This window comes from Apodemus sylvaticus, chromosome 2 (genome assembly GCF_947179515.1).
Source record: "Apodemus sylvaticus chromosome 2, mApoSyl1.1, whole genome shotgun sequence".
In the NCBI taxonomy this organism is placed as follows: domain Eukaryota; kingdom Metazoa; phylum Chordata; class Mammalia; order Rodentia; family Muridae; genus Apodemus; species Apodemus sylvaticus.
The window spans coordinates 106,933,434-106,957,964 of record NC_067473.1 but is presented as its reverse complement, the minus strand read 5'-3'; the positions used below and the strand labels follow the sequence as shown (position 1 = coordinate 106,957,964).

The 24,531-nt window shown below is 39.0% G+C and overlaps 1 protein-coding gene across 5 annotated transcripts in view; it reads left to right on the top strand.

Moving 5' to 3' along the window:
- Ctnna2 (catenin alpha 2) overlaps positions 1 to 24,531 on the top strand; it is a 1,018,271-nt gene that overhangs the window by 894,409 nt on the left and 99,331 nt on the right. For all 5 annotated transcript variants that reach the window (XM_052174030.1, XM_052174029.1, XM_052174028.1 and 2 more), the window contains 2 exons: positions 13,791 to 13,883; positions 14,883 to 15,039. In XM_052174030.1, the coding sequence (XP_052029990.1) occupies positions 13,791 to 13,883; positions 14,883 to 15,039 (250 nt within the window). The remainder of the gene's footprint in view (positions 1 to 13,790; positions 13,884 to 14,882; positions 15,040 to 24,531) is intronic.

The window sequence follows — 24,531 nt, the reverse complement described above, 5'->3', positions numbered from 1 at the left end:
TAGTTGGAAGAGGGAGACTGATGAAAAGGTAACCATGAAAGTGACCATGATTACAGAAGATGCCATATCATTAACATAAGAAAGCCTCTGGAGTGATCTTCTGGTTTCAGGACTGGGTAGTGCTACAGTTAGAGAAATTTCCCACCTAATTATGAACCCTTCTTTGACTGTTTACTGGCAGACTGCTTGTGCACAAGTTTGAAGCTTAGGTGACTTCCTAAAAGTCTGTTTGCAAATATTATACCATATTTGACCCTTGTGTTACTCTTCTTACTTTTTACTGGTCTTACACAATTTAATATTGATAAATGGGAGGAGGAGAGAGGGAGAGCAGAGAGTGGAGAGCAGAGAGTGGAGAGCAGAGAGGGGAGAGCAGAGAGGGGAGAGCAGAGAGGGGAGATGGGAGATGGGAGGCAAGAGAGAGAGAGAGAGAGAGAGAAAGAGAGATAGATAGATAGAGAGAGAGAGAGAGAGAGAGAGAGAGAGAGAGAGAGAGAGAAAGAGATTTGCCAAGAGGTAGAACCAGTAAGAGCCCATCTGGAGACTGGAAGACCACATTTGTAATAGCTAGGAGGTAGCCAGATTGACTTAGGGACTTAAGATTTATCTTTTGACTGCACAGGTATTGAAGTGAAGCTTTAAAATAAATCTGTGTTGCTACTTGAAAGTAACTAGGAAAAAGAAATACAGCTGCCATATTAATTTACTACATACACAGTTACTGTGTTTCTTTTCCACAAACGATTCCAACTGGTTGATTACTGGTCATGCAGAGTAAGACTTTGGAAAAGTAGGGACTTAACAAAGATAAGAATTTAAGAAAATTCAGGACAGCAGCACTGCCTGGGAGTGATATTCCTATGTTCACGTATTCCATCAGACCCTTGGTGGCCTCAAGGATGAATACTGTATTTTTTCTTTATGTATGTGGGGCAGTGGTGCCCATGGAGGGCAAAAGAGAGCATCAAGTCAAGTCTTAGGGAGTTGCAGTGACCAGTTGGAAGCTTCACTGAAGATGGACATTTAGGCATATCTGTATACTTAACTGTAAATTTAGGAGTTTTCACCCGCATGCACAGAAAGCATACACATATGTGTTGAGTAGTGAGGGTGGTATAGACAGGATACCTGATCCATATTGATCATTGTGAGTAGAATGTCTTCAGAGAATGTACTTTGGCATGTTTCTAGAAATTTAATTGGTAAAGATACTTTCTACAAGAATTCTACTCTTCATAAATCTCCAAAGACCATCTGGAACAAAGTGATGTCTCTGGCCTACCTCTCATTAAATGGGACTTCAGTGCAAAAAGACAGATCCTTTAATGGTTAAGAGGGTTAGACATAAAGCTATGGTCTTGACTCCACCTTTCCACTTGTCAGCAGGCTACAGGAAGAAGACTGTTTTCACTTACTCACCAGGATCTTCATTCTGAAAATATTCCTAGACACCACAAAACATTGAGCACTGGATGGGCTTAATGTAACTCATATCCATCATTATAGACAAGTTCCCATACTAACAGTGTTCAGTCTACATATCTGAAGATCAACATCTTTTATTCTGCTTTCATGGGACTGTAAGAAGAAAAATAATAGTAAGGACTAATGATACTTCACCTCCTTGATGTGAATATAGGAAGAATGAAATCTTAGGAGGTCTTTGGTAATTAAAAGGGGATTACACCTATTGCATGATTTTTTGATAACATAAAAGAAACCGCTGCTATCCTTTTCACATAACAGCACATTATTGATGAAGCAGCTTCAAGAACGCATTAGGTGATGTTTTATTGCATTATTTTAAGCCACTGAGGTTTTTATATATGAAGGGTATAGATTTATGCTGAGTGATTCAGCGAGGAAACAGGCACATCAATTTGTTCATGAATGTGAGCTGGTGATTACCTCCATTAAAGTCACCAGGGCAGACTGATCACTTTAATTTAGGCAGAAGCATGCACACAGCATTGCTAGTAGTGCTTGTATCTCCAAGAACACAAGCAGAGGAGCTATTTTGCACCCCAGAGGACCCCTAGGCATGCAGGTTTGTGTTGTCATAGGTGTCTAGCTACAGGTGAGGGCGCAAGAACTAATGATGGGACTGGAAAGAAATTTCTCTGCAGTTATATGTAGCAGGATGGCGCACCAGTTCATTTGGCTCTTAGTTGCCAAGTGCTGTTTCCATGATAAATTGTGAAAAAGTGTTGTGCAGGAATACATCACTGTCCCAACTCTAGATCATAGTACTTGGGTGTGCTCTTGAGTGTGGTGCAGCGGTCAAAATTGAATGGTTCTATCATTTCCATAACAGGACTGGAACTTGTGGTCTTATGTGTTTACTTGCTTACTTACTTTTAATGTAATAGAGTTCCAATAATGCTGTGGCCATTCAATATGGTTTTGCATGTTATGGTGTCTGCCAACCATAAAACTATTCATTGTTACTTCCTAACTATAATTTTGCTACTCCTGTGGCTCATAAATAGTGATGTTTTCTAATAATATTAGGAGACCACTGTGAAAGGGTCATTTGCACCTCAAAGGGTTCCTGATCCTAAAGTCAAGAACCGCTGTCCTAATCCTAGCTATGTACTAGATTCATAGGAGACTTCTGTCTTGCAGGATTGCCAGTATATTTGGGGTAATGGGATACAGCTTATTAAACAATCCTGTTGTCTGCTTGTGGTTAAGGGAATAGTCACATGGGCACTAAGATGTCATTGTAAGAGAGATGTCTAGAAGAGATGGTAGGAATAAGGTGCTAATGAAGTGTTCAGATATGATCACTGAAGAGAACCTTCTCCTAGCAGTGTGGTACTATGCAAAAAAGCACCAGAGGAAGTTCCCTCACCCACAATTTCCACCTCTGACTGTAGCCAAAATGAAGCCAGAAAGAAATGTTTTTGTGTCGGTAATAGTAAACACAGGTGACCCCTACTAGCTGCTTAACAAGAGGAAAATAATTTGCCAAAGGATAAAACAGAATTAGGAAAAATTAAGTATTAACTATGTAAAATTGCATAGAACATTGAGAATATTTGGAAAATGAGATAAATAGCATCCACAGACACAGCTGTATTGTCTGTTAAAAGCTATGCATACAGTTAGACTAAAATAGAGTTCCTTTATTCTTTATTTTTATTAATATGTATGGGGGTGTATGTATGGAGGCCTAAAGAGACTATCAGGTCCTCTGGAGCTGAGGTGACCAGGAACTATGAGCCACCCAACATGGGAGCTGGGAACTGAACTATGATTCTCTGAAAGTGTTGCAAGACTTCTTGACCTCTGAGCCATCAGTTAATCTTCAAACCCATCACTATTTATCTTTTCCTCTTCTTCATCTCCTCAGCAATACTTATCAAATTATGAACTTTTAAAACAGGTTACACATGTATTTCTGTATCCATAAGTTTAGTGTCCAAGAAGTCAATGAACCATGGGTTCAAAATACTAGGGGAAGAATTGCATCTATACTAAACATGAGCAGATTGGTGTGTATGCCTCTGTATTTCTGTGCATCTCACATGTATGTAGGGAGTGTTCCCAGAGACCAGAAGAGTACATCAGATATCCCTGGAGGTAGAGTTACAGGAGTTTGTGAACCATCTGATATGGATCCTCTGAAAGAGCTGTAAATTGTCATAACTATCATGCCATCTCTATCCTCAAGTAGATCTTTTGCTACTCTTCCATAAACAATAGAGTCTAAAAAAATTAGAGTCTATTAACCATTGTCACAACACTTACATTATAATAGGCATTCTAAGTGATCTAAAGATGACTTATAGCATAGATAGTTTAAGTGCAAAAGCTTACCACTTCTGTTTAGGTACTTGCACCAATCCCTGTAGATACCATGGAACGACTAGCTTAAGCTTTGTTTTCTCCACAAAATGGAGGTCCCTCTCTGCATGAATAATGCCTAACATTTAATTGAGTCATATGGATGCACATAAGGCCATCCATATGGGAAAGAGCATAGGGAACATCACCTGGAACATGTTCAACATAAGAGACTACACTAAAGGAAATCAACTCTTCTTTCCTTGCAGCCTCCAATTGTAAATAGCTTCCAAGGTATGAGTGGGGACTTGTAAGGGCCTTGACTTCTAGGCACGAGCTGGAATCCATATGAATTCCTTCTTACAGCAGGTTATATCAGTGTAGGAAAGTTGATGAAGCTTCAGGTGAAGTCCAATGTCTTCTTTGTTGGTGTGTTTACAGAGAATAGCAATGTGAATCTGGTACTTCTACATTTCTCATGGATTTCTCCCCTCTCTCTGGCTTTATAGGGGCATGAGACTAACTATAAATCATTCCCTTTAATAGTAATGATATTTTTACCTTCAAATTTTCTGTGTTGGTGAAATGTTAACACAAGGAGCAAGTGCTTTATGGAACTCTGAGTTGCTACTTTGCTTCATTTCAAATGTAAGTTTTTCTTAAGACATGGATATGATTCCTGAAGGTATAAAAATTAATGAAAGTTGTAAATCATTTGGAGGTTGAATGCATGGAGTATGTTCAGTGTTTGGAATTGGGCAAAAATAAGGAATATTTAAACATGTAATTTGAATTCCAGAGCCAACAAAATGAGAAAATGTTCTTGTGACTCAGATGCACCTCATATCTCTTTGGAGTTAAGTGTCTAATTACTTTACAAGTTGAGGATTTTAATTAAGGTACAGTAGTCTTGCAGGCATACTGGCTTTTGGCTTGTTTTGTTTTTGTTAGTGTTTAAATAAGACTCACATTTATTTCAAGACTTATTCTTGTTTATATTCACATCCAGTGTATTTACCTGTATGTAGGTATTCACATGTTGAATGCAGGTACCTGTGAAAGTCAGTTATCAAATAAAACCCCTGGAAGATGTAGTTTTTAGTAGTTCTAACTCACCCAGTATGGGTGATAAGAGCTTAAGTTTGGTCTTCTGCAAGATTATTATGTGTTCCCATGTGTTAACTACTCCTTTAGCCCCCAAACTGGTATTCTTGCATTTAAATATTCATAATATATCTATATATGAAGGTGTGATGTGGTTCTGATTATCATCACTTCATCTTGGGAATGTTGACAAGTTGGTTTTGCTGAGTAAAATGTTAGGGTGCTCACGTCAATCATAATACAAACTGAGTTCAGGAGCAACATACTATATTAGCAAACTTGGCACCAGTTTTCCTTAATATCTTATTTTCAGTCTCAACTTGCTAGTTGTATTTTTTGTTTTACCTAGTGTGTTTCATGTAAAGGAAAGGGTACAGTAATTACTAAACAGAAAGAAAACTTGGCTATCAGAACATTCAGTAAATAAAGATTGAAGGATGGCTATCTGAACTGTCCACAATGCATTAAAGGGTTCTGAGCTAATAACAATGAGTGCTAAATTTGGAGTGTGTGTGTGTGTGTGTGTGTGTGTGTGTGTGTGTGTGTGTGTGTGTATTGGAGGTCAGATATTAAAGAGGGATGTCTCCTTTAATCATTCTTCACTTTATTGATTTTTTATTGAACCTGAACCTCATTGATAGAGTTGGGCTGGCTGGTCAACATGCTACCTGCACATCTACCTCCACAGTGTTGTGAGTGCAGGCCCAGGCTATCTCAGTTAATTTACACAGTAAGCTCTTTACTAACTAAGCACAGTTTCTAATGCCTCAGATTTGCTATGATCAAGCACATGATTTAACCATGGCTGCCAAGCTTCTTCCTTTCCCAAAGACAGCTTTTTTAGACTTGTGTACAGACACCACACAGAAAACACTGGCTCAGCCTCTTCATGCTTACCCCCTTCCCCCAATACATTTTTGGTTCAGAAGATTTTTGAGGAGGATTCCTCTTCAGTGTGGATATAATGCAATCAGTTCACTAAACGGCCCTGCTCATCATGCTTGTGGCCCTTCCAACATCAATTTGAATAGCTCTAAATTTAATATCCTATGATACACTTTAATGTTTTTCTAGGCCTCCAGGAAAGTGTATAACTGTTGTTGTCTCAGTAACTGTCAATAATTCAGGAATGGAAAAAGAAAAAGCCAGATCCAGCTGGACATGTACATCTTATACTCTCACCTGCTTGCTTAACTCACATAGGATTCAAAATTGACATAATGTCTTCAGTGCTTCAGTCTAAAACTATACATGGTCTAGTATATGCCTTTTTCCCCTCAATGATTTATAACACCTAGTGACATTAGTTTTCCTTCCATTCCCTCAGTCTCAGACCCATTGTGCTAAAATGACCATAGTGATGAATCTTGCTTCAAAAATTAGGATATTTGATTCAACCAAGGAGATTCTGATTTAATTCAACTTGTAGTTAAAGAATAGATGATCAGAACTAGTTAGGAGACATTTATTACATGCAGCATTCTTAGTCTGGTGAGGAAGTATTAATAGATTCAAGCTACCTTACTCATTAAAGCAGTGGACCGCAGCCTTCCTAATGCTATGACACTTTAATATAGTTCCTTATGTGATGGTGAGCCCCGGCCATACAATTGTTTCCATTGCTCCTTCATAACTGTAATTTTGCTATTGTTATGAATTATAAAGTAAATATCTGTGTTTCTGATGGTCTCAATTACCCCTGTGAAAGGGTTAAGGGTTGAGACCCACAGGTTGAGAACTACTGCATTAGGGGCTACCTGGAAGACTAAGCCATGAATCATATGCTGACAGAGTTGTAAAAATCAAAATACTTGGAAGTCTATTCAGAGCCTTGATAATGGCAGTGGCTGAGAGAGAAGCAGAGAAATGCAAGTCACAAGAAAACAAGGAAGGTAGGGATTTGGATGGCATCCATGACAGGTTTCAAGCACACAACTTGCCTTCTGAGATACCAAAGTCCTTAGTGTGCTATTGGGAATCCTCTCAGCAGAGTTCCTAATACAATAGAAGGTAAATGGAATTCTGATTTTAAGTGGAATTAAACGTAGGAGTACTTTGCACAATAGAGGCTGCCAAACTTTGGATTTGTGGATCTGTGGAAATTAAAGAGAATAAATAATGAGAGAACAGTGGAGATTGCCAGCTGTTTGTTTCTGCCCAGTGTTGCCAGCTCCATCCCTCCAGCTGGGTTCTGTTGGGTGGTGAGCATCTTCTTTAGCCTGAAGTCACAATAGAGTTTATTTAAACAAAGGGCAAGAAACCAAAAAAGTTACAAGAAGAAAAAGCTTTGTTACCTTCTGGATTTTTTTTTTTAATTTTATTCGATATATTTTTTATTTACATTTCAAATGATTTCCCCTTTTCTGGTTCCTCACTCCCTGAAAGTCACATAAGCCCCCTTCCCTCCCTCTGTTGTCCCACCCATCCCTTCCCACTTCCCTATTCTGGTTTTGTCTTATACTGCTACACTGGGTCTTTCCAGAACTAGGGGCCACTCCTCCGTTCTTCTTGTACCTCATTTGATGTGTGGATTATGTTTTGCATATTCCAGTTTTCCAAGCTAATATCCACTTATTAGTGAGTGCATACCATGATTGATCTTTTGAGACTGGGTTACCTCACTTAGTATGATGTTCTCCAGCTCCATCCATTTGCCTAAAAATTTCATGAATTCATTGTTTCTAATGGTTGAATAATACTCCATTGTGTAGATATACCACATTTTTTGCATCCATTCTTCTGTTGAGGGATACCTGTGTTCTTTCCAGCTTCTGGCTATTATAAATAGGGCTACTATGAACATAGTGGAACATGTATCCTTATTACATGCTGGGGAATTCTCTGGGTATATGCCCAGGAGTGGTATAGCAGGATCTTTCGGAAGTGACATGCCCAGTTTTCTGAGGGACTGCCAGACTGATTTCCAGAGTGGTTGTACTAATTTGCAACCCCACCAGCAGTGGAGGAGTGTTCCTCTTTCTCTACATTCTCACCAACATCTGCTGTTTTTATTTTACTGGTTGGCTTTTCTTTCTTTTGAAGGAGTCCAGCTGTTTTCAGCTCCATGCCCCTCCAGGACCAGCTTCTTCTATGGAGCTGACAGCCAACATTGGTCTGGACATGACTGCCTTCTGGACTTGACTAGCATACCCACTCATATGTAGGCTCCAACTCCAACTCAGACTTTTCTATTTAATTTCTAATTAATAATAATACAATAATTAATTTCTATTTAAGCTCTTGTTTAGCAAAGAGAAGCAAAGAGGTGTGTCAGATCTTTTTGATAACATATATTATTTTTTATATTTTTGATATATATGTATATCAATATATTGAATAGACAATGTACAATAGGTCATCATATGTCATACAGCTTCAACAGTTATGAACATCTTGCTGGCCTTATTTGTTTTATATCTCCACCTATTCCTTTCATAAGTAAATTCTAGACATATTATTATTACATTCATCAATATTTTAGTTATCTCTTTGAAATAAACAAAAAAATAGCTATGTATGTGTATGGGGAGAGGTATTTACATCTGAGTACAGGTACATTTGGAAGCCAGAAGACTGCATCAGATCCTCCTGGAACTGTCCTTACCATTGTGAATTTCTTGATATGGGTTTAATGAATGGAACTCAGGTCCTCTAGAAGAGCAGTAAGCATTCATAATTGCTGAGCCATCTCCCTACCCCCATCTCTCTTATAAAGTAATCAATACAGCATCATCATGCTTCCTAAATATAAATAACTCAATAGTAGCAGCCCACATTTAGTCAACACTGAAGTTACTATGGATCCATAAATTTTAATTTATACGTTTATTGATTTACATATTTGCATATGCTTGTAACTTATTTTATTCAGGATATCAATAAGGTGTCATGGCCTTTCCTGATGTTCTGTTTGACACTTGTTTTTATCTTTTGTATCTTTTGTCAAAGTTTAATTACACAAACTAATCAGTTTTCGACCATTTTTGGTAGGAGAGAATGTTTTACAGACAATGTTATCACTGTCTTAATTATTTTTTCTGTTGCTGCTAAAATACCCTGGTGGGTTTACTAAGACACTTGGTAGATGCAACTTAAGGAGAATGGATTTATTTGGGTCGCAGTTCCAGGATATGTCTATTGTGGTAGGCAAGTTGTGGTGGCATTCACTTAAGGTAACTGGTTACAGTGCAGCCACAGTGAGAACACCAAGGACCCTGAATGCTTGTGCTCAGCCAGCTTTCTGTAATCCAGTGGAAGGTACACCCCCAGGGAGCAATGTTGCCCATGTTTATAGTGAGTTTTCTCATTTCAATTAAACTAATCTAGGTACTTCCTCACCCGCATGCGCAGAGGTTAACCCAGTCTCAGTAATCCATCACAGATGGGTCTGGAGGCTTGTTTCCTAGGTGATACAAGATTCTGTCAAGTTGACAATCAACACTAACTCTCTCCATGCCCTTCTATGAGACACACCATCTGGTTCTTGTTTCTATCTCCCATTTTCTTATAGCCATTCAGGAATCAGAGATATTATTTCATTGACAGTGCTGCTATGTTTTTTAAGAGATGTAAGAAATATTAACCCAAGCTTGGTTTCTGGAGTACTTTGATTTTCTTTTTTAAATGTTGGTGTTATACAGCATTCTTTAACTGTCTGCTGTTTTAAGAAAAAATGTGACAATAACTCTGTCTCCCATACCAAGGATGGATGGTACAGAATAATCAGCTGTCACATGTTGAATCCTGCTAATTAAGGACAAAGTCTTCCATTGTCTTGCTAGCCTTCTGAGCTTAGCACAAAATGAGATACTGCCTCTTCTAGCAGGGTTTCTCCTTCTCTGACCTTGTCTGGGTAGCTCAACCCCCCCATATCTTCTACCTGCTGAATGTCTTTAGCTTTGGTGAAATTACAGGTTCAGCTTCCTTTCTTCAGATAAGAAACCTGTTCAGCAAGGACCTGAGATCCATGGAATGACTCCCCATGCTAATGCGGCACCTCAATACTTTAGCCTTCAGCCAAGGATCTTTGCCCACCCTGGATATTCCTACCTCCTTCCCTAAAACTATACAATCATTGATTGACCCTTAATAAAGTTGACCAGTCTCCCCAAAGCTGATCCCAGAGGGTCTTCATCTCCATTCTACTTACAGGCCTTCTGATACCCTGTTCATCCAACAATGCCATTGGCTAACAATGTCAGTGTGTAGTGAGGACCAAAATCACAAAAAAGCATATCTCATGGCATCAGATGTTCTTCAACATCACTGTGAAGGAATTCAACTTAAAATTAGAAAACCAAACTTAAGTCAGTAAATATGTTTCTGAAAAAAAATCATTCATACCATCCTGATTTTCCTTGGGCTGCCATGAACAAGGAAAGCTGAAATGTGGGTTCACATCAAGAACTAGAATGTAGGAGCCAATGGCATGGAGGGGGTAAAAACTGATCAGAAGCTGTATGGGGACAATTTCTTTAGCCAAATAGTCATAACTCTGTTTTGAGTACCTCCCATAGAAATCACATTCCAAATTATTATATACAGCTACTCACTTGTACACACTCACATTCACAGTTATCTTTTAGCAATTCAGTTAACACATATCAAAGACCTGTATTGGGTACTGAATTAATCATTTAGAATATACAATAAATACACAATGTACAATGAAAATGTTGGCAACATGGTTTAGCTTGTGAAAACATGAACTGATCTTTCCAAGAACCCATTTGGTTTCTAGTATTCATTTGGAGATGGCTAATAGCTACCTGTAATTCCACAGGAATCTGACATCTCTGGTTTCTGCAGGAACGTGCCCTCCTGTGCACATAGCCACACCCAGAGGCACATACATACTCATAGTTAAAAGTGAAACAAACCTTTGAAAAGATATATAAAAACCACAAATGCTTACCAAATTGGAGAGTAGAAACAAAAATTACAGTCAAGAAACTAGGGGGCCTCAGTATTGGGCTCCATGGCACTTCTCCAAAGCTTTGGGCCCATTGGCCTTAGTGTCCCTTACTTTGAGGCACCATATTTTTCTCAGATTTATTTTAAAAAGTAAGTGTAATAGGGAAAGCCATCAGAAGAATTCTCAGCAACAAAAGAAAGTCTGGGGGAATCAGTATCCCTGACCTCAAGCAATACTACAGAGCAATAGTGTTAAAAACTACATGGTATTGGTACAGTGACAGGTAGGAGGATCAATGGAACAGGATTGAAGATCCAGAAATGAACCCACACACCTATGGCCACTTGATCCTCGACAAAGAGGCTGAAAACATCCAATGGAAAAAAGATACCCTTTTCAACAAATGGTGCTGGTTCAACTGGAGGTCAGCATGCAGAAGAATGTGAATTGATCCATCCTTGTCTCCTTGTACTAAGCTCAAATCCAAATGGATCAAGGACCTCCACATAAAACCAGACACTCTGAAGCTAATAGAAAAGAAACTGGGGAAGACCCTTGAGGACATCGGTACAGGGAGAAAGTTTCTGAAAAGAACACCAATAGCATATGCTCTAAGAACAAGAATTTGTAAGGCAAAGGACACCATCAAGAGGACAAATCGGCAACCAACAAATTGGGAAAAGATCTTCACCAATCCTACATCAGATAGAGGGCTAATATCCAATATATATAAAGAACTCAAGAAGTTAGACTCCAGAAAACCAAACAACCCTATTAAACAAAGAGTTAAACAAAGAATTCTCACCTGAAGAACTTCGGATGGCAGAGAAGCATCTTAAAAAATGCTCAACTTCATTAGTCACTAGGGAAATGCAAATCAAAACAACCCTGAGATTTCACCTTACACCAGTCAGAATGGCTAAGATTAAAAATTCAGGAGACAGCAGGTGTTGGCGAGGATGTGGAGAAAGAGGAACACTCCTCCACTGCTGGTGGGGTTGCAAATTGGTACAACCACTCTGGAAATCAGTCTGGCAGTTCCTCCGAAAACTGGGCACCTCACTTCCAGAAGATCCTGCTATACCACTCCTGGGCATATACCCAGAGGATTCCCCACCATGTAATAAGGATACATGCTCTACTATGTTCATAGCAGCCCTATTTATAATTGCCAGATGCTGGAAAGAACCCAGGTGTCCCTCAACAGAAGAGTGGATGCAAAAAATGTGGTATATCTACACAATGGAGTACTATTCAGCCATTAGAAACAATGAATTCATGAAATTCTTAGGCAAATGGATGGAGCTAGAGAACATCATACTAAGTGGGGTAACCCAGACTCAAAAGGTGAATCATGGTATGCACTCACTAATAAGTGGATATTAACCTAGAAACCTGGAATACCCAAAACATAATCTACATATCAAATGAGGTACAAGAAGAACGGAAGAGTGGCCCCTTGTTCTGGAAAGACGCAGTGAAGCAGTATTCAGCAAAACCAGAAAGGGGAAGTGGGAAGGGGTGGGTGGGAGGACAGGGGGAGAGAAGGGGGCTGATGGGACTTTCAGGGAGTGGGGGGGGGGCTAGGAAAGGGGAAATCATTTGAAATGTAAATAAAAATATATCTAATAAAAACAAAAAAAAAGAAGAATTTTAAATACAAGTTACAAAACCCAGCAGATAATATTTGTAACTCATCAGAGCTGTGATTTTGGCAGCTTTTATTTTCAGTTGTAATAAACAAATTATCCTTCATCTTTCTTACTGATCTTCAAAAAGCAACTCTTACCATGATGGTGTATTGAAGTCAGCTTTGAAAGTATTCTTCACCATAAACACCTACCCAGTTACTGATAAGGAAACATTCCCCTGCCTGCAAAGGAGTCATATGGCTGGATGGAGATTTAAACCTTGTCTCACATCCCAGCTTTGTATTCTACACACATTTCTGCAGGACATACCTCAGGTTTCCTTCACCTTAGGAATGATGCAAATGTGTGGCTCTTATTTTAATTTCTTTAAGCCATGGGGTATTTGGCAGGTAAAGACCAGAGAGTACAAAATGAGTATAAAATGCATGTGGCCCAGTACCAGGGCACTGTCCCTCTGTGAGTGCCTTGTTCTGCTTGTGCTGCTCTGAGCCTTCAATGCCCATCCCCTCCCTTTTAGCCTCTCTAATCCTCAATTTCCTGAATTCTTGACAGCAGCCTGATCAGATGGATCACAGTTTTAATGGCAGCTATGTGTACTGTTGACCTTGGCCAATCAATCTCACCTTGTATTATCAATTCTCACTCCTTGACAGGAAAAAAAAAAAAAAAAAACACCTAAACACCTAAATAGTTCTAGGAAGTTAAATTTTGTTTTTGACAAACCATGTATGCTTTTGTGGTAGAGTTGGACTATCTGGTTTTCTATATTCCATCAGTGCCTGCTGGGCCATACAGTCATTCTTCACATCAGTCTTATCTGGTCACAAGTGCATTGCATTGGGCGACTGGTAGACTGGCAACTTTAGGCAAATGTGGATTCCATTTGTAAAAAGCTATAATTCTGCCTATAATACATCTCAGAATTATAGAAACTTTGTGTAGCATTTCCCTCACTGGAAAGAGTCAAGGGTGGATTCAGCCAAGATCACAAAGATGTTTACTGAATGGTGACTCTTGGGAGCTCAAAAGCATGAGCAAAAACCAGTGCAGGGCAAAGGAGAGGAATGGCCAGAGTACTTCATTTAAATCCTATGTTTGTATATGCTTCAGATCAAAGCAGTAGTTAGTTATTAGCTGGCTGGCCTTCTTGTAGACATGCCTAAATTCACAAAGTCATATCCCATGCTTTGGCACAGAAGAGTGCCCTTATTATGTTGGTGATGGAATGCCAGAGTGGATGTCACCTTTCTGAAAAGTATAAACTCACTCCTCCTAGTTCTCCATTTTTCCTTCTTTCAACTCAGTTTTTCACTTTATTTTCTTCCATACAGGTTGCCAATTTGGCTTGTTCCATCTCCAACAATGAGGAAGGGGTGAAATTAGTCAGGATGGCAGCCACCCAGATTGACAGCCTGTGTCCCCAGGTAAGTGCCCTTGATTTGGCTTCTGAAGTCACTCAGTATTTTGACAGTCAGGTTTCTCTATAAACAACTCCCCCTACTCCCTCTTATTCTCTCTCTGTCTGTCTGTATCTCTCTTTCTCTATGCCACTCTCTGTAGTTTTGGGGTATGCACCTGCATGCAAGTGTGTGTGAACATGCATGTGGAGGCCAGAAGTCCACTTCTATTATTCTCTTTCATTATTATTATTATTATTATTATTATTATTATTATTATTATATTATTATTATTATCATCATCATCATCATTATCAAGTGTCTCTCAGTAGATCTGAAGATCATAGATTTGGATAGGCTAACTGATCACTGTGCTTCAGAGATGTCTTTCTTCTGCTGCTTGTCATAAGTGTCTACTGCCACTCCTGGCCATTTCCATGTGTTCTAGGAATCCAAACTCAGTGCCTTGTTGAGGTCATTTTACCCACTGTGCCATCTCTGCAGCCTCTTCCAGCTCATCGTTTTCTAACTGGATCATGTTTACCTGTCAATCCTGAAGCATTTCAAGTTTTATCTTTCTCAAAAAGAGTTACCAGTCACTCAGTGGACTCAGAGTTATAGTGGCAATTATCCTCATTTCTACTCGTGTTGACTGCATTCTGTTTGTTTGGAGTTTTGGTTTGAATGTTCCAAATCTATTTACTTATCTCAATAAGTAAATTATGATCTTGCACATGCAGAAAGCAAGGGATAGATTTCTCACACATCTGTGCTAAAAAAAAAGTATTCTTGTCCAGCAAATACTTTATGAAACCTGAGGCTAATTACTATCTCTCCAAAAGAAGCAGCAAAAAATAATGGTGGCTAATAGCTTCCATTATCTCTCCTCCTTTAAATTGTGCTGGGTTCTGACAAATCATTTATCTGCAGTAACTTCAAAGTCTGGGGATCCAACAGGTGCTTTGGCCTGCTTCTCTGCCTTCTGCCGAATGTGACAACCCTGTCCCTGTGTTTTCATCCCAACAGGTCATCAATGCTGCCCTCACACTGGCTGCTCGGCCACAGAGTAAAGTTGCTCAGGACAACATGGATGTCTTCAAAGACCAGTGGGAAAAACAGGTCCGAGTGCTCACTGAGGCTGTGGATGACATCACCTCAGTGGATGACTTCCTCTCTGTCTCAGGTAAACACTTACAGGCCCCTTAACAGAGAGCCAGAGGAAGCTAACAAGATAAGAAATATCTCAGCAATGGTATGGGACTGTGATTCTCTTTGGCCTTTGAGTTTTCAGTCAATGTGATTATAACAATCAATTTCAGCAAATGTGATTATAACACCATCTTGAAAAACAAAAGTTATCTCAAGACACCTAATGAAAACCTACAACTTTCTGATGATGAGCTGAGAATATGAACAGATTATACAAAGAGGCTTAGAGTCCATTTTTAAATTTTGCATTTTTTAAAGAAGGATGGATTTTCAGTTCACTTAAATTATTCAGGGGCTTGAGATTGGCAAAATCACTTGACTTAAAATAGATAATCACTTATTTTGATATGTCTATGTGAAGAAATTCTTATAGTCTATATAATACAACCTGGAGTGTCCTGGAAAGAGAGTTTCAATGAAGAGTTGACTACATTAGGTTGTCCTATGTGCAAATCTTTAGGAAATTGTCTTAAATTAATTGGTGTGGGAATGTCCATAGGCCATTGTGGGTTGCATCATTAATCCTGTAATGTATGAGTAGAAAACTTGATCTGAGCAAGCAAGTCTGAAGGTATTCATCCATTTCCCTCTGCCTTTGATTGTCGACTCTGTCTACTCTAATGCATTCCTGCCCTGACTACCTCACAATGATAAACTATAACTTGGAGCTATAATCTGAAATAAGTTATTTTCTGTCCAAGTTGCTTTTTTAAGGGTATCTTATCATAGCAACAGAAATAAAACTAAAATAGGGGTGCTTTCAAGGGAATGTTTGTAGTGAGATAGGTAGAATTATTAGCCTCATAATGAACTCAGTAGAGCACACAGCTTCGGATACATACCTCTGAAGATTCATAAAGAACAAAGCAAGAGGAAACAGAGGTACTCACCACTGTATTTGCTACTTTCTTCTTTTTGACCATTACCAGGTTAAAGGAGGCTAAAAATGCCAATGACTGTGAAGTCATTCTGAGTTTCAGTGGATATCATCCATGCCATTTCAAGATGGGGCGAACTGCCAGCACGTGGACATTTTTCCAAAAAGCTTTTAAATCAAGCATGGTTAGCCCCAGGTCACCTGGAAGGGTCTCAATGGGAAGGGAGTCATGGGAAACATCATCCTCAATTGTAAAGCATTGAAAGAACCAAGAAGCAAAATTCTAATTGGACAGGTGTTGGGTCATCCCATAGATGAGTGGCACAAACACCCAGCAGCTTTCTCAGCACTTACCACAACTTGACCTGCTCTGCAGGGGTGCAGGAGGGGGTGAATGAGTCCTGAGAGGAGCATTTCTGTCATTGCTGATGAGAGTCTGGCCAACAGGACCTGTGATTTTAGCTGTGGAGATGATTCTGGCAGAGGCTGCTGCGTTTGGGTATTTCCACCCCACCCCCACTCCCCCTGCAGACTTTCTGTTTTATGGACAAACAGTGAATTCCCATTGCAGGCTATGTTAAAGGTTTGTCTGAGAGCAGCACAGTCAAATCTATAGATCTAATGGGTAATCAAAAGAGCAAGTTTTCAGTGATGGAGAACATGGCAAGGCAGATTGGTAAAACAAGCTAGCACACGCTCAGTCTATAGTTTGTCTGGATCTCTCCTGTTTTATTTAGCTGTTACCAAAATTCTATAAAGTATAATTATTTCTGAGTGTTCCTCTGAGAAAAGGTAGTCATTGAGGGCATAGACAACTCCAAAATGATGCCGTTAAAATCCAGACTGCTTTCTTTTTCAGAAAATATACAGTGTTCTCAATAAATCAGGGAAGAATGAAAATTTCTTTCTTTCTTGTATACTTTTCTGCTTTCTCTAGCTCTAGAATCTTTATTCGAGTTTCAAATCTCTCACCTTCTTCATATGCCTGTCCTGTTTTTCATTCCTTAGGTGCTTGGCTTTTGATGACATTTGAAAGTAGCTGTTCATTTAAAATAATCCCTTCTAGGGTTGGACTGATAAAAGAACTCCACATGTTACCAAACCTAGAGCTTTTGCTTGCTGAGGGTTAAGCCTTACCTTTGAAGATGTCACAGCCACATGTTTCTCATCTAAGTGGGGCATGTGGACAGTTGTGTTTGGGGAATGGAATGATAGCTATCCACCAATGCTTTCGAGTACTTCCTAGTTCTAGCGATTTTTTTTTGTTTGTTTGTTTTTGTTTTTGTTTGTTTTTCTTTTCTTTTTCCAGAATGACTTTCAATAAAAAGCAGAAGGCTTCCCCACCCAGTCTCACTCAGCTCACATACCACAATTCTGCCAATTCCCTGGAAAACTTTCTGTGCACTGCCTACAGATCAGTAGGAAGTATTCATTCACTACCTTGCTCAGAGAGGAATCATTTTAGAACTAAAAAGTTCCCCCAACTTATCATTTTCTTCAAACGTATGTCCAAAATTTTCTAGGGGTGAGAGGAGCAGCGGGTGGGGGGTGGGAGTGGGGGGTGTCTTATCTCAGTATTTGTGAATAGCACCAAGCTTTCCTTAATTTTCTTCCCCGGAGGCCTGCCTCTTTGTCACCTTTCTTCCAGCCATTCCTTTGTGCATCTCATTATTACCTTGAACAAGAAAAGGCTTTGGCTCCTGCTGATAACACTGTGCGGTCCAACCCTAGTGGTACAAATGCTGCTGCATGCTACGACAGGAAAATGAACAGGCACTGTCAGGGAGCCAGGTTGGCAGAGCCTGCTGGAACATGCCTGTGAAGTAGACAATCAGGCAGCAGGCACCTTTCTGCAGACAGGGCTTGACAAATACCCTCCACTCTCTCAGTGCTTGCTGGTAGGCTGTGAACACCGCCAGATAGTTGGGGAACCTACTTCTCATCTCTTCCCTGTGTTAGAGTCAAACATTTGCATTGGTAAATTGCAGGTCTGGCCCAGGAGATATTTTGGAATTATATTAATGACGCGTTGTGAGTCAGTTTCTTCTTTTTTTTCTGGCAGGAAAATCTACATAAAAAGAAATATACATACTTGCATACATAGTCATACTCACTCACAAACAGTCATTTACACAGTGCATTAATCATACATACACTCATACACATCATACATACCTTCATACATTACACAAATACACATACATACACATGTATATACACATACACATACATATACACCCATGGATTCATATACCTTCATTTTGAGTGAATATTGTTTTTTTCTTTTTAATTCCATGCTAATTAAACCCATACACCTGAGGGTATAATTTGTTCAAACAAAACACAAGTTTCAATATCAAAGATGCTGGAGATTAACTTCACAAAAGCAAAATGAATGTTCCATTCTGGTCTAGGCTCATAAAAATGCGAAATGGCTGTATTAGAACATTCCAACCTTTCTCACTGTGCAAAAGTACCATTTTTAATAGTTCCCTAGAATAAGTGCCTTGGCATTAACTGTGTGACAGTTTAATCCTTAGGTTTGGCTTGAAAAATTGTAGAGAGCTAAGATCTGTAAAAAGCTATTAATTCCCTAATGTCTATGACTTTTATTTTTTGCTTGCCTTTCCTTCATCCTCCTCCTCTTAAAAAACCAAATCAATCAAACAAACAGAGCTCTAGGATCTCGAATTTTTTTCTTTGAAATATTCCCTCTGTAACTGGTTTTGAATAAGAACTTCACCCCTGTGGTTTATAACAAATTTTTTTGGTTATCATCCATTTGACTTTATTAACAAAATTACATTGTTTCTAAATGATTGAAGGTTTCAAAACACCAAGAGAGTTTGTTGTACAACTTGTTGCATACTGCAAACAGCTGATTTATGGTGTTCCCAAGCCATGATTGACATTACTGCAGCAGCCAGGGCACATGCCAGGTTTACCTCAGTAAGCCACCAGCAGGGGACGCACGCCTTCTTAACTCTTACATCCCTGTTCTTTTCTATCTAGAACACCATTTCACAGCTTTCTTCAGTTGTTTTTCTTCAAAATATCTTAGAATAAAAGTACATGAGGGATTGATTCCTCGAATAGACATGTTAATCTAGCCACATCCTTTGAGTACCTGCTATATGCAGAGTCTTAGCAGAAACTGAAATCTGAATCACATATAGCTTCTGACTTTAAAGAATTCACACCACTCTCCTCTATGTTTCCAAACACACTGGCCTCTATTGTAAGGATGCAGAGAGTAGTATAAGGGATTCTGTAAGACTCAGATGAGCCTTAGCTACCAGAGACCCCCAAGTGGACCATATGGAGCCAGAGATTGATACAAAAGCAAGAGGAATTTGTTGTTCCAGAGTGCTGGGGCTCTCCTACAACCCACAGAGAGGATATGACCCTGGACCACCAGTTTTTAAACAGTTTTCAGGGGTAGAATAGAGCAACAGCAACTAAGTACAATATGATTGGCGGATTGGTCCTTAGGGAATGAGGTAGCAAGGGCTTCCCTTATCTGTGGGTGGTCAACAGTTGGTCTGCCCTGCAGTCTTCCTGAGGAATGTAATCACTCTTTCCCTTCCAGGAAGGGAGGGATGCCTAGGCTATTTTGAGGCCTGGTGGAATTTTCCAAAGGTCCTGAGTTACCTCTTCAATCCAAGAATCCATGAACACACCAATTAGTGTCATTTGACCAAATGGTTCATGTCTACAAGGGCAGATGCAGCTCCCTTACAAATGCATTCATGTCATTAGCAAAATAGAAATATTTTAAGGTAGCTTGAATATCATTGACTTGGGTACACATCTGTTACAAATTAAAGAAACTGATATTATGAGAAAAGTCTAGCTGATTTATAAATACTGTGAATTTCTAACTGGAGGAAGATTTAGAATTGCTGAGCAAACTATCTCAAAATTTTAAAAAATCTGAATCCAGGCTGGTGACACATGCCTCTAGATTTAGTGCACAGTAGTCAGAGGTGGATGTATCTTTGTGAGTTTGAGGCCAGGCAGGTCTACATAGTAAGTTCCAGGACAGCTGGAGCTACATAGAGAGACTATCTCAAACCAAACAGAAACAAAACATACTCAAAATCAAATTACTTAGTAAATGAGAAATGAGGTAGAATAAAGCAATACTCTTACCAATATTATTAACTATCTAATAAATGACCTGATTTGGTTGATCAAAAATATTTTTGTCATAACATATTTTTTTTAACTGAGCACTTTCCCTTCAAATCTCCAAAGCTTTATTTATAACAGCATCTTCTTTCCCCCATTCTTTTTGGATTTAGTTACCTTAGTTGCAGGTTCCTAGTCTGAAAAACCTTTGAGATTATTGCTATATTACCAATATAATTTATTGGCTCATAAATGGACTTTTTAGATTTTTGTAAAAGTATTAGTTGCAGAGAGAGTAACAGCATAATTATCGGCATTCTCCACATTGTATTTTGTTGCAAAGCACCAGCTTTTCCAACAGAAAGCAGCAGGGCCCTCTTCCTACAGTGATGTGTCAGGTCCAGAAGTATGTGAATGGGAACACGTTTTACACAGTATCCAGTCACTCCCTTTCCAAGGCCAGCACAGTGTGCGATTATGCCTGTACCAAAGAAAGCTACTGGCAGTAATCTTTCTATATTTAAAATACCCTACAAACTTTCTTTTCAGTCAGCCTTTTCCTAAGGTGTCTGCTAAGGTGAGTTCACAATAGGAAATTAGGATCCCAAGGAGGGATGGTTATGGGGAGGTCCTTAATAAAAATAAAACCTCCCTCCATCAACAGTTTTACAACTTTGGCTCTTTCACTAAGAAAAATGTCAGCATCACAAAAATTTGCTTTTTGTAAGTTTAAGAAAACTGATTACTAGCCAGCTTTTAGATACCTTTAGCACTTTTTCTATTCTAACTTATAACTGAAAGTAAAGAACAAAGGAATGTAGAAATCAGAAACGTAGTGTAGGCAGGATGGCTTAGCAAGAAATAACACTTGCTGCACAAGCCTGGTGTCCTGAGTTTGAGCCCACATAAAGGTACAAAAAGAGAACTGAGTCCACAGAGTTGTCATCTGACCTCCTCACACACTGTGTCTTGATTTCCCTCCCAGACACAACAACAATAATAAACTTAATAAACTAGAAAAGAAACAGAATGATTAGAGAAGGGCATTATAAAGTGAGATCAAAATTAATGTTTTGTGACTAGCAGATCATACCTAGCAGTTCCTAAATTAGTCTCCTAAAGGAGCATACACCTATCTCCACATGCTTGTTTAATTAAAATTACTTTAATACTTTTTATTAATTTTTATGCAATATATATTTTGTTCCCCTACTCCTCTCTATATCTCTCACTATCATCCCACTGAATTTCATATTCTTTCTCCCTCCCTCACAATTCTCTGAAATAGAAAAAAAAACAAAAAGCAAAACATAAAACCAACCAAACAAACAAATGAAAAACAAAAAGACCAAACCAAATAAAATAAAACCCTTCCTCCTTTTCACACATAAAACATGGAGTCCATTGGGTGGTAACCAACTGATCCTAGTCTCTGGAATGTGGTTCATATACCCAATGATACTCCATTTGAGTAAAATGATTTTTCCCTTTGCCAGAATGTATCAATAGCAAATAGCTTCTTGGTTACAGGGAAACCTTGAGTCCACTCTCCGTTTTGAGCTGAACTTGGGCAGGTCTTTTGTGTCCTGCTGTTATAGGCTCTGTGTTTTCATGTGGGCTGAGGGCTTGGTTTAAAGAACGAAAGAAAGAAATCTCCCTTGGAGCTTTGGATTTGCTGGATAGTCATTTCAACTCTCCTCCTGTTGGTAATCAGAACTTGGTACTTGGAACTTGGTAATGAGAAGTAGCCATAAAAACATTGTTGATAGCTAATAATCCAAACCTCCGAATAGTCATTGAATTTGGTTGCTATCATTTTAAAAGGTTAGCAGATTACTTAAGACAATGATAAGCAGGCTAGTTCTGTTGAAAGCATGTGCTCTTGTGTGTGTGTGTGTGTGTGTGTGTGTGTGTGTGCATGCATGCGTGTGTGCATGTGTGTGTGCATGTGTGTGTTGTGTGTTCATCTTAGTCTGTTCAGTGCTAGAACAGAATTAGAAATCAGGTTGCTTATTAACAACAGCCATCTGTTTTTCACAGTATCAGAGGCTAGAAAGTCCAAGAAGGTGATAGTGAGAGCTGCCCCCTCACAGACAGCTCTAAGACAACTCCCATGCTGTAAGAGGGGAGAGGCGGGATCTCTCTGGCATATCCCTTAGAAGAGAAGCAAGTCCCTTGCAGGGGCTCATCCCTCAGCACTGGATTACCTCCTCAAGTTTTTATTTCTTAATGTTTGATCTCAGACTATGATGACTTCATTCAAGCCTGGACACACAGGCCCATAAACACAGTTCTTAAGACACTAAGGCAGGAAAGTTCTGAGTTCAAGATCTGCCTTGGCTACAGAGTGAGATCAAGACTATCACGAACATCTAAGTGGAACATTTTCTCAAAATTGAAAACTAAAATACTCTAAAAACTAAGACTAAAAATAAAAATAAAAGAAATGGGCATCTGCTGACCAATGGGTAATAACCTACATTCAATATTCACTACCACAAATAAGTAAATAAAAATAAAAACTATAAAATATCCTTACAATCTTATCCTTACATATCTGCTTTCTATTTCTTCTATTTAACTACTTATGTGTTTAACCATTCAATTAACTATTTTGTTTATCCACCCATCTATCTACCCATTCATTGTCTATCTATCTATCTATCTATCTATCTATCTATCTATCTATCTATCGATCTATCTATCTATCTATCTATCTATCTATCATATATCTATCTATCATATATCTATCAATGTATCTATCTGTCTATTGTACTATGTATCCATCTATATATCTATCATCTTTTTTGTGTGCATGTGCCAAGGTAAATTTATGGGTGTCTGAACACAACTTTCAGGAGTCTTTTCATCATCTGGGTTTCCAGCATAGAACTCAGGTCATCAGGCTTGGAGGGAAGTGGTTTAACAGGGCTAGAGTGTCTCACTGACCCTTCTTTGTGTTAAATGTAGATTATAGCATACGAATAATGAAAATGCTTAAATCTATGCCTGAGATTTCAATTGTGAATTGGAGGCATGAGCATTGGTCACTATAGTTACAGTTTTGTGAGTGAGTATGTGTGTGTGTGTGTGTGTGTGTGTGTGTGTGTGCAACGTGTGTAATTTTGAGCTTAAAGTTTTCATTTTTCTTTAGAGCACTAAACTTTTGAGTATTTCCTTGAAATTTTTCTTTAAAAATACTCAAAAGACATAATTGCAATCTGATATTAGACAGGAAAATGAAATAGGACCTAATCACTCCACTGTGAGAGTGAGGGTGTTTCTTTATAGAGGCAGCTCCACTCCTGCTTACTTGTCTCCTACTGTGTGGTCCTTCACAGGAGAATAGTGTTTGTCTTGACTGTAATCTGATATAATATTAAAGACTGGCATGTTTATAATTGAAGGGAACTCTATTATCTTCCCTCCCCCCCAGTCCATTTTCTCTGTGACTGTATCTTCCATCTGATATGTCTTATAGTATCATTTAAATTGTTCCTCAATAAGATGGTCAACTATACTTTCATGCACCTAAAGCTTCAGTTCTTTTAAGGTAGAGATAATATTTTTAGGTGGGATTGACTTTGTGTTGGCTGTCATGACGCCCCACACTCATTTCTTTTTATTTCCTATGAACATGTATGTATGTGCCTGAGTGCATATGAGTGCACCATGAGTATGGGGGGTGCTGCAAAGGCCAGAAAAGGATGTTGGACTCCTTGGGGTTGTAGTTAATGATGGTAGTAAGCCAGTTAATATGGGTGCTCTACACTGAAGCAGGGTTTATTCACTTCAAGATCAGCAAGCACTCTTAACTGCTGAATCTTCTCCTCAATCTCTGTCATCACAACTCTCAAAAGACCCCCATCGTCCCTAGCAGTAAAAAAAAAAAAAAAAAAAAAAAAAAAAGATTGTTTTTTTCTTCAGAAGTTCTCAAACTGTGGTGTTGCTTCTATCACCCGTATTAGCACCCCTTGAAAATGTCTTTGAAACCCCATTTCCCAGGTCTCATCTCAAAGTTGTCCTAGTTTGGTTTTTTATCACGATGATACAACACTGAATAAAACCATCTTAAGGAGGCGAGGATTTCTTTGACTTACACATCCCAATTCTAGTCCATTCTTATGGGGGAAGGCAGGACAGATGTTCAGAATAGGAACCTGGGGTCAAGAACTCAAAAGCTGTCCAGGAAACAAACTATAAGCTGCATGCTTGCTTCCTTACCACGACTCCTCAATTATAGAACCCAGGACCAATTATAGAACCCAGGGATTGTACTGCTCACGGTGGGCTGGGCCCTTCCGCATCAACCCTCAGTTCTAGAAATGCTCCACAGATGTGCACACAGGCCAATCTAATGGAAATCATTCTTCCTCCCATAAGGATCCCTCTACCCACATATATTTAAGCTGACAAAAATTAGCCAGCACAGCCACTGAAACAGGCACTGCCAAAGTT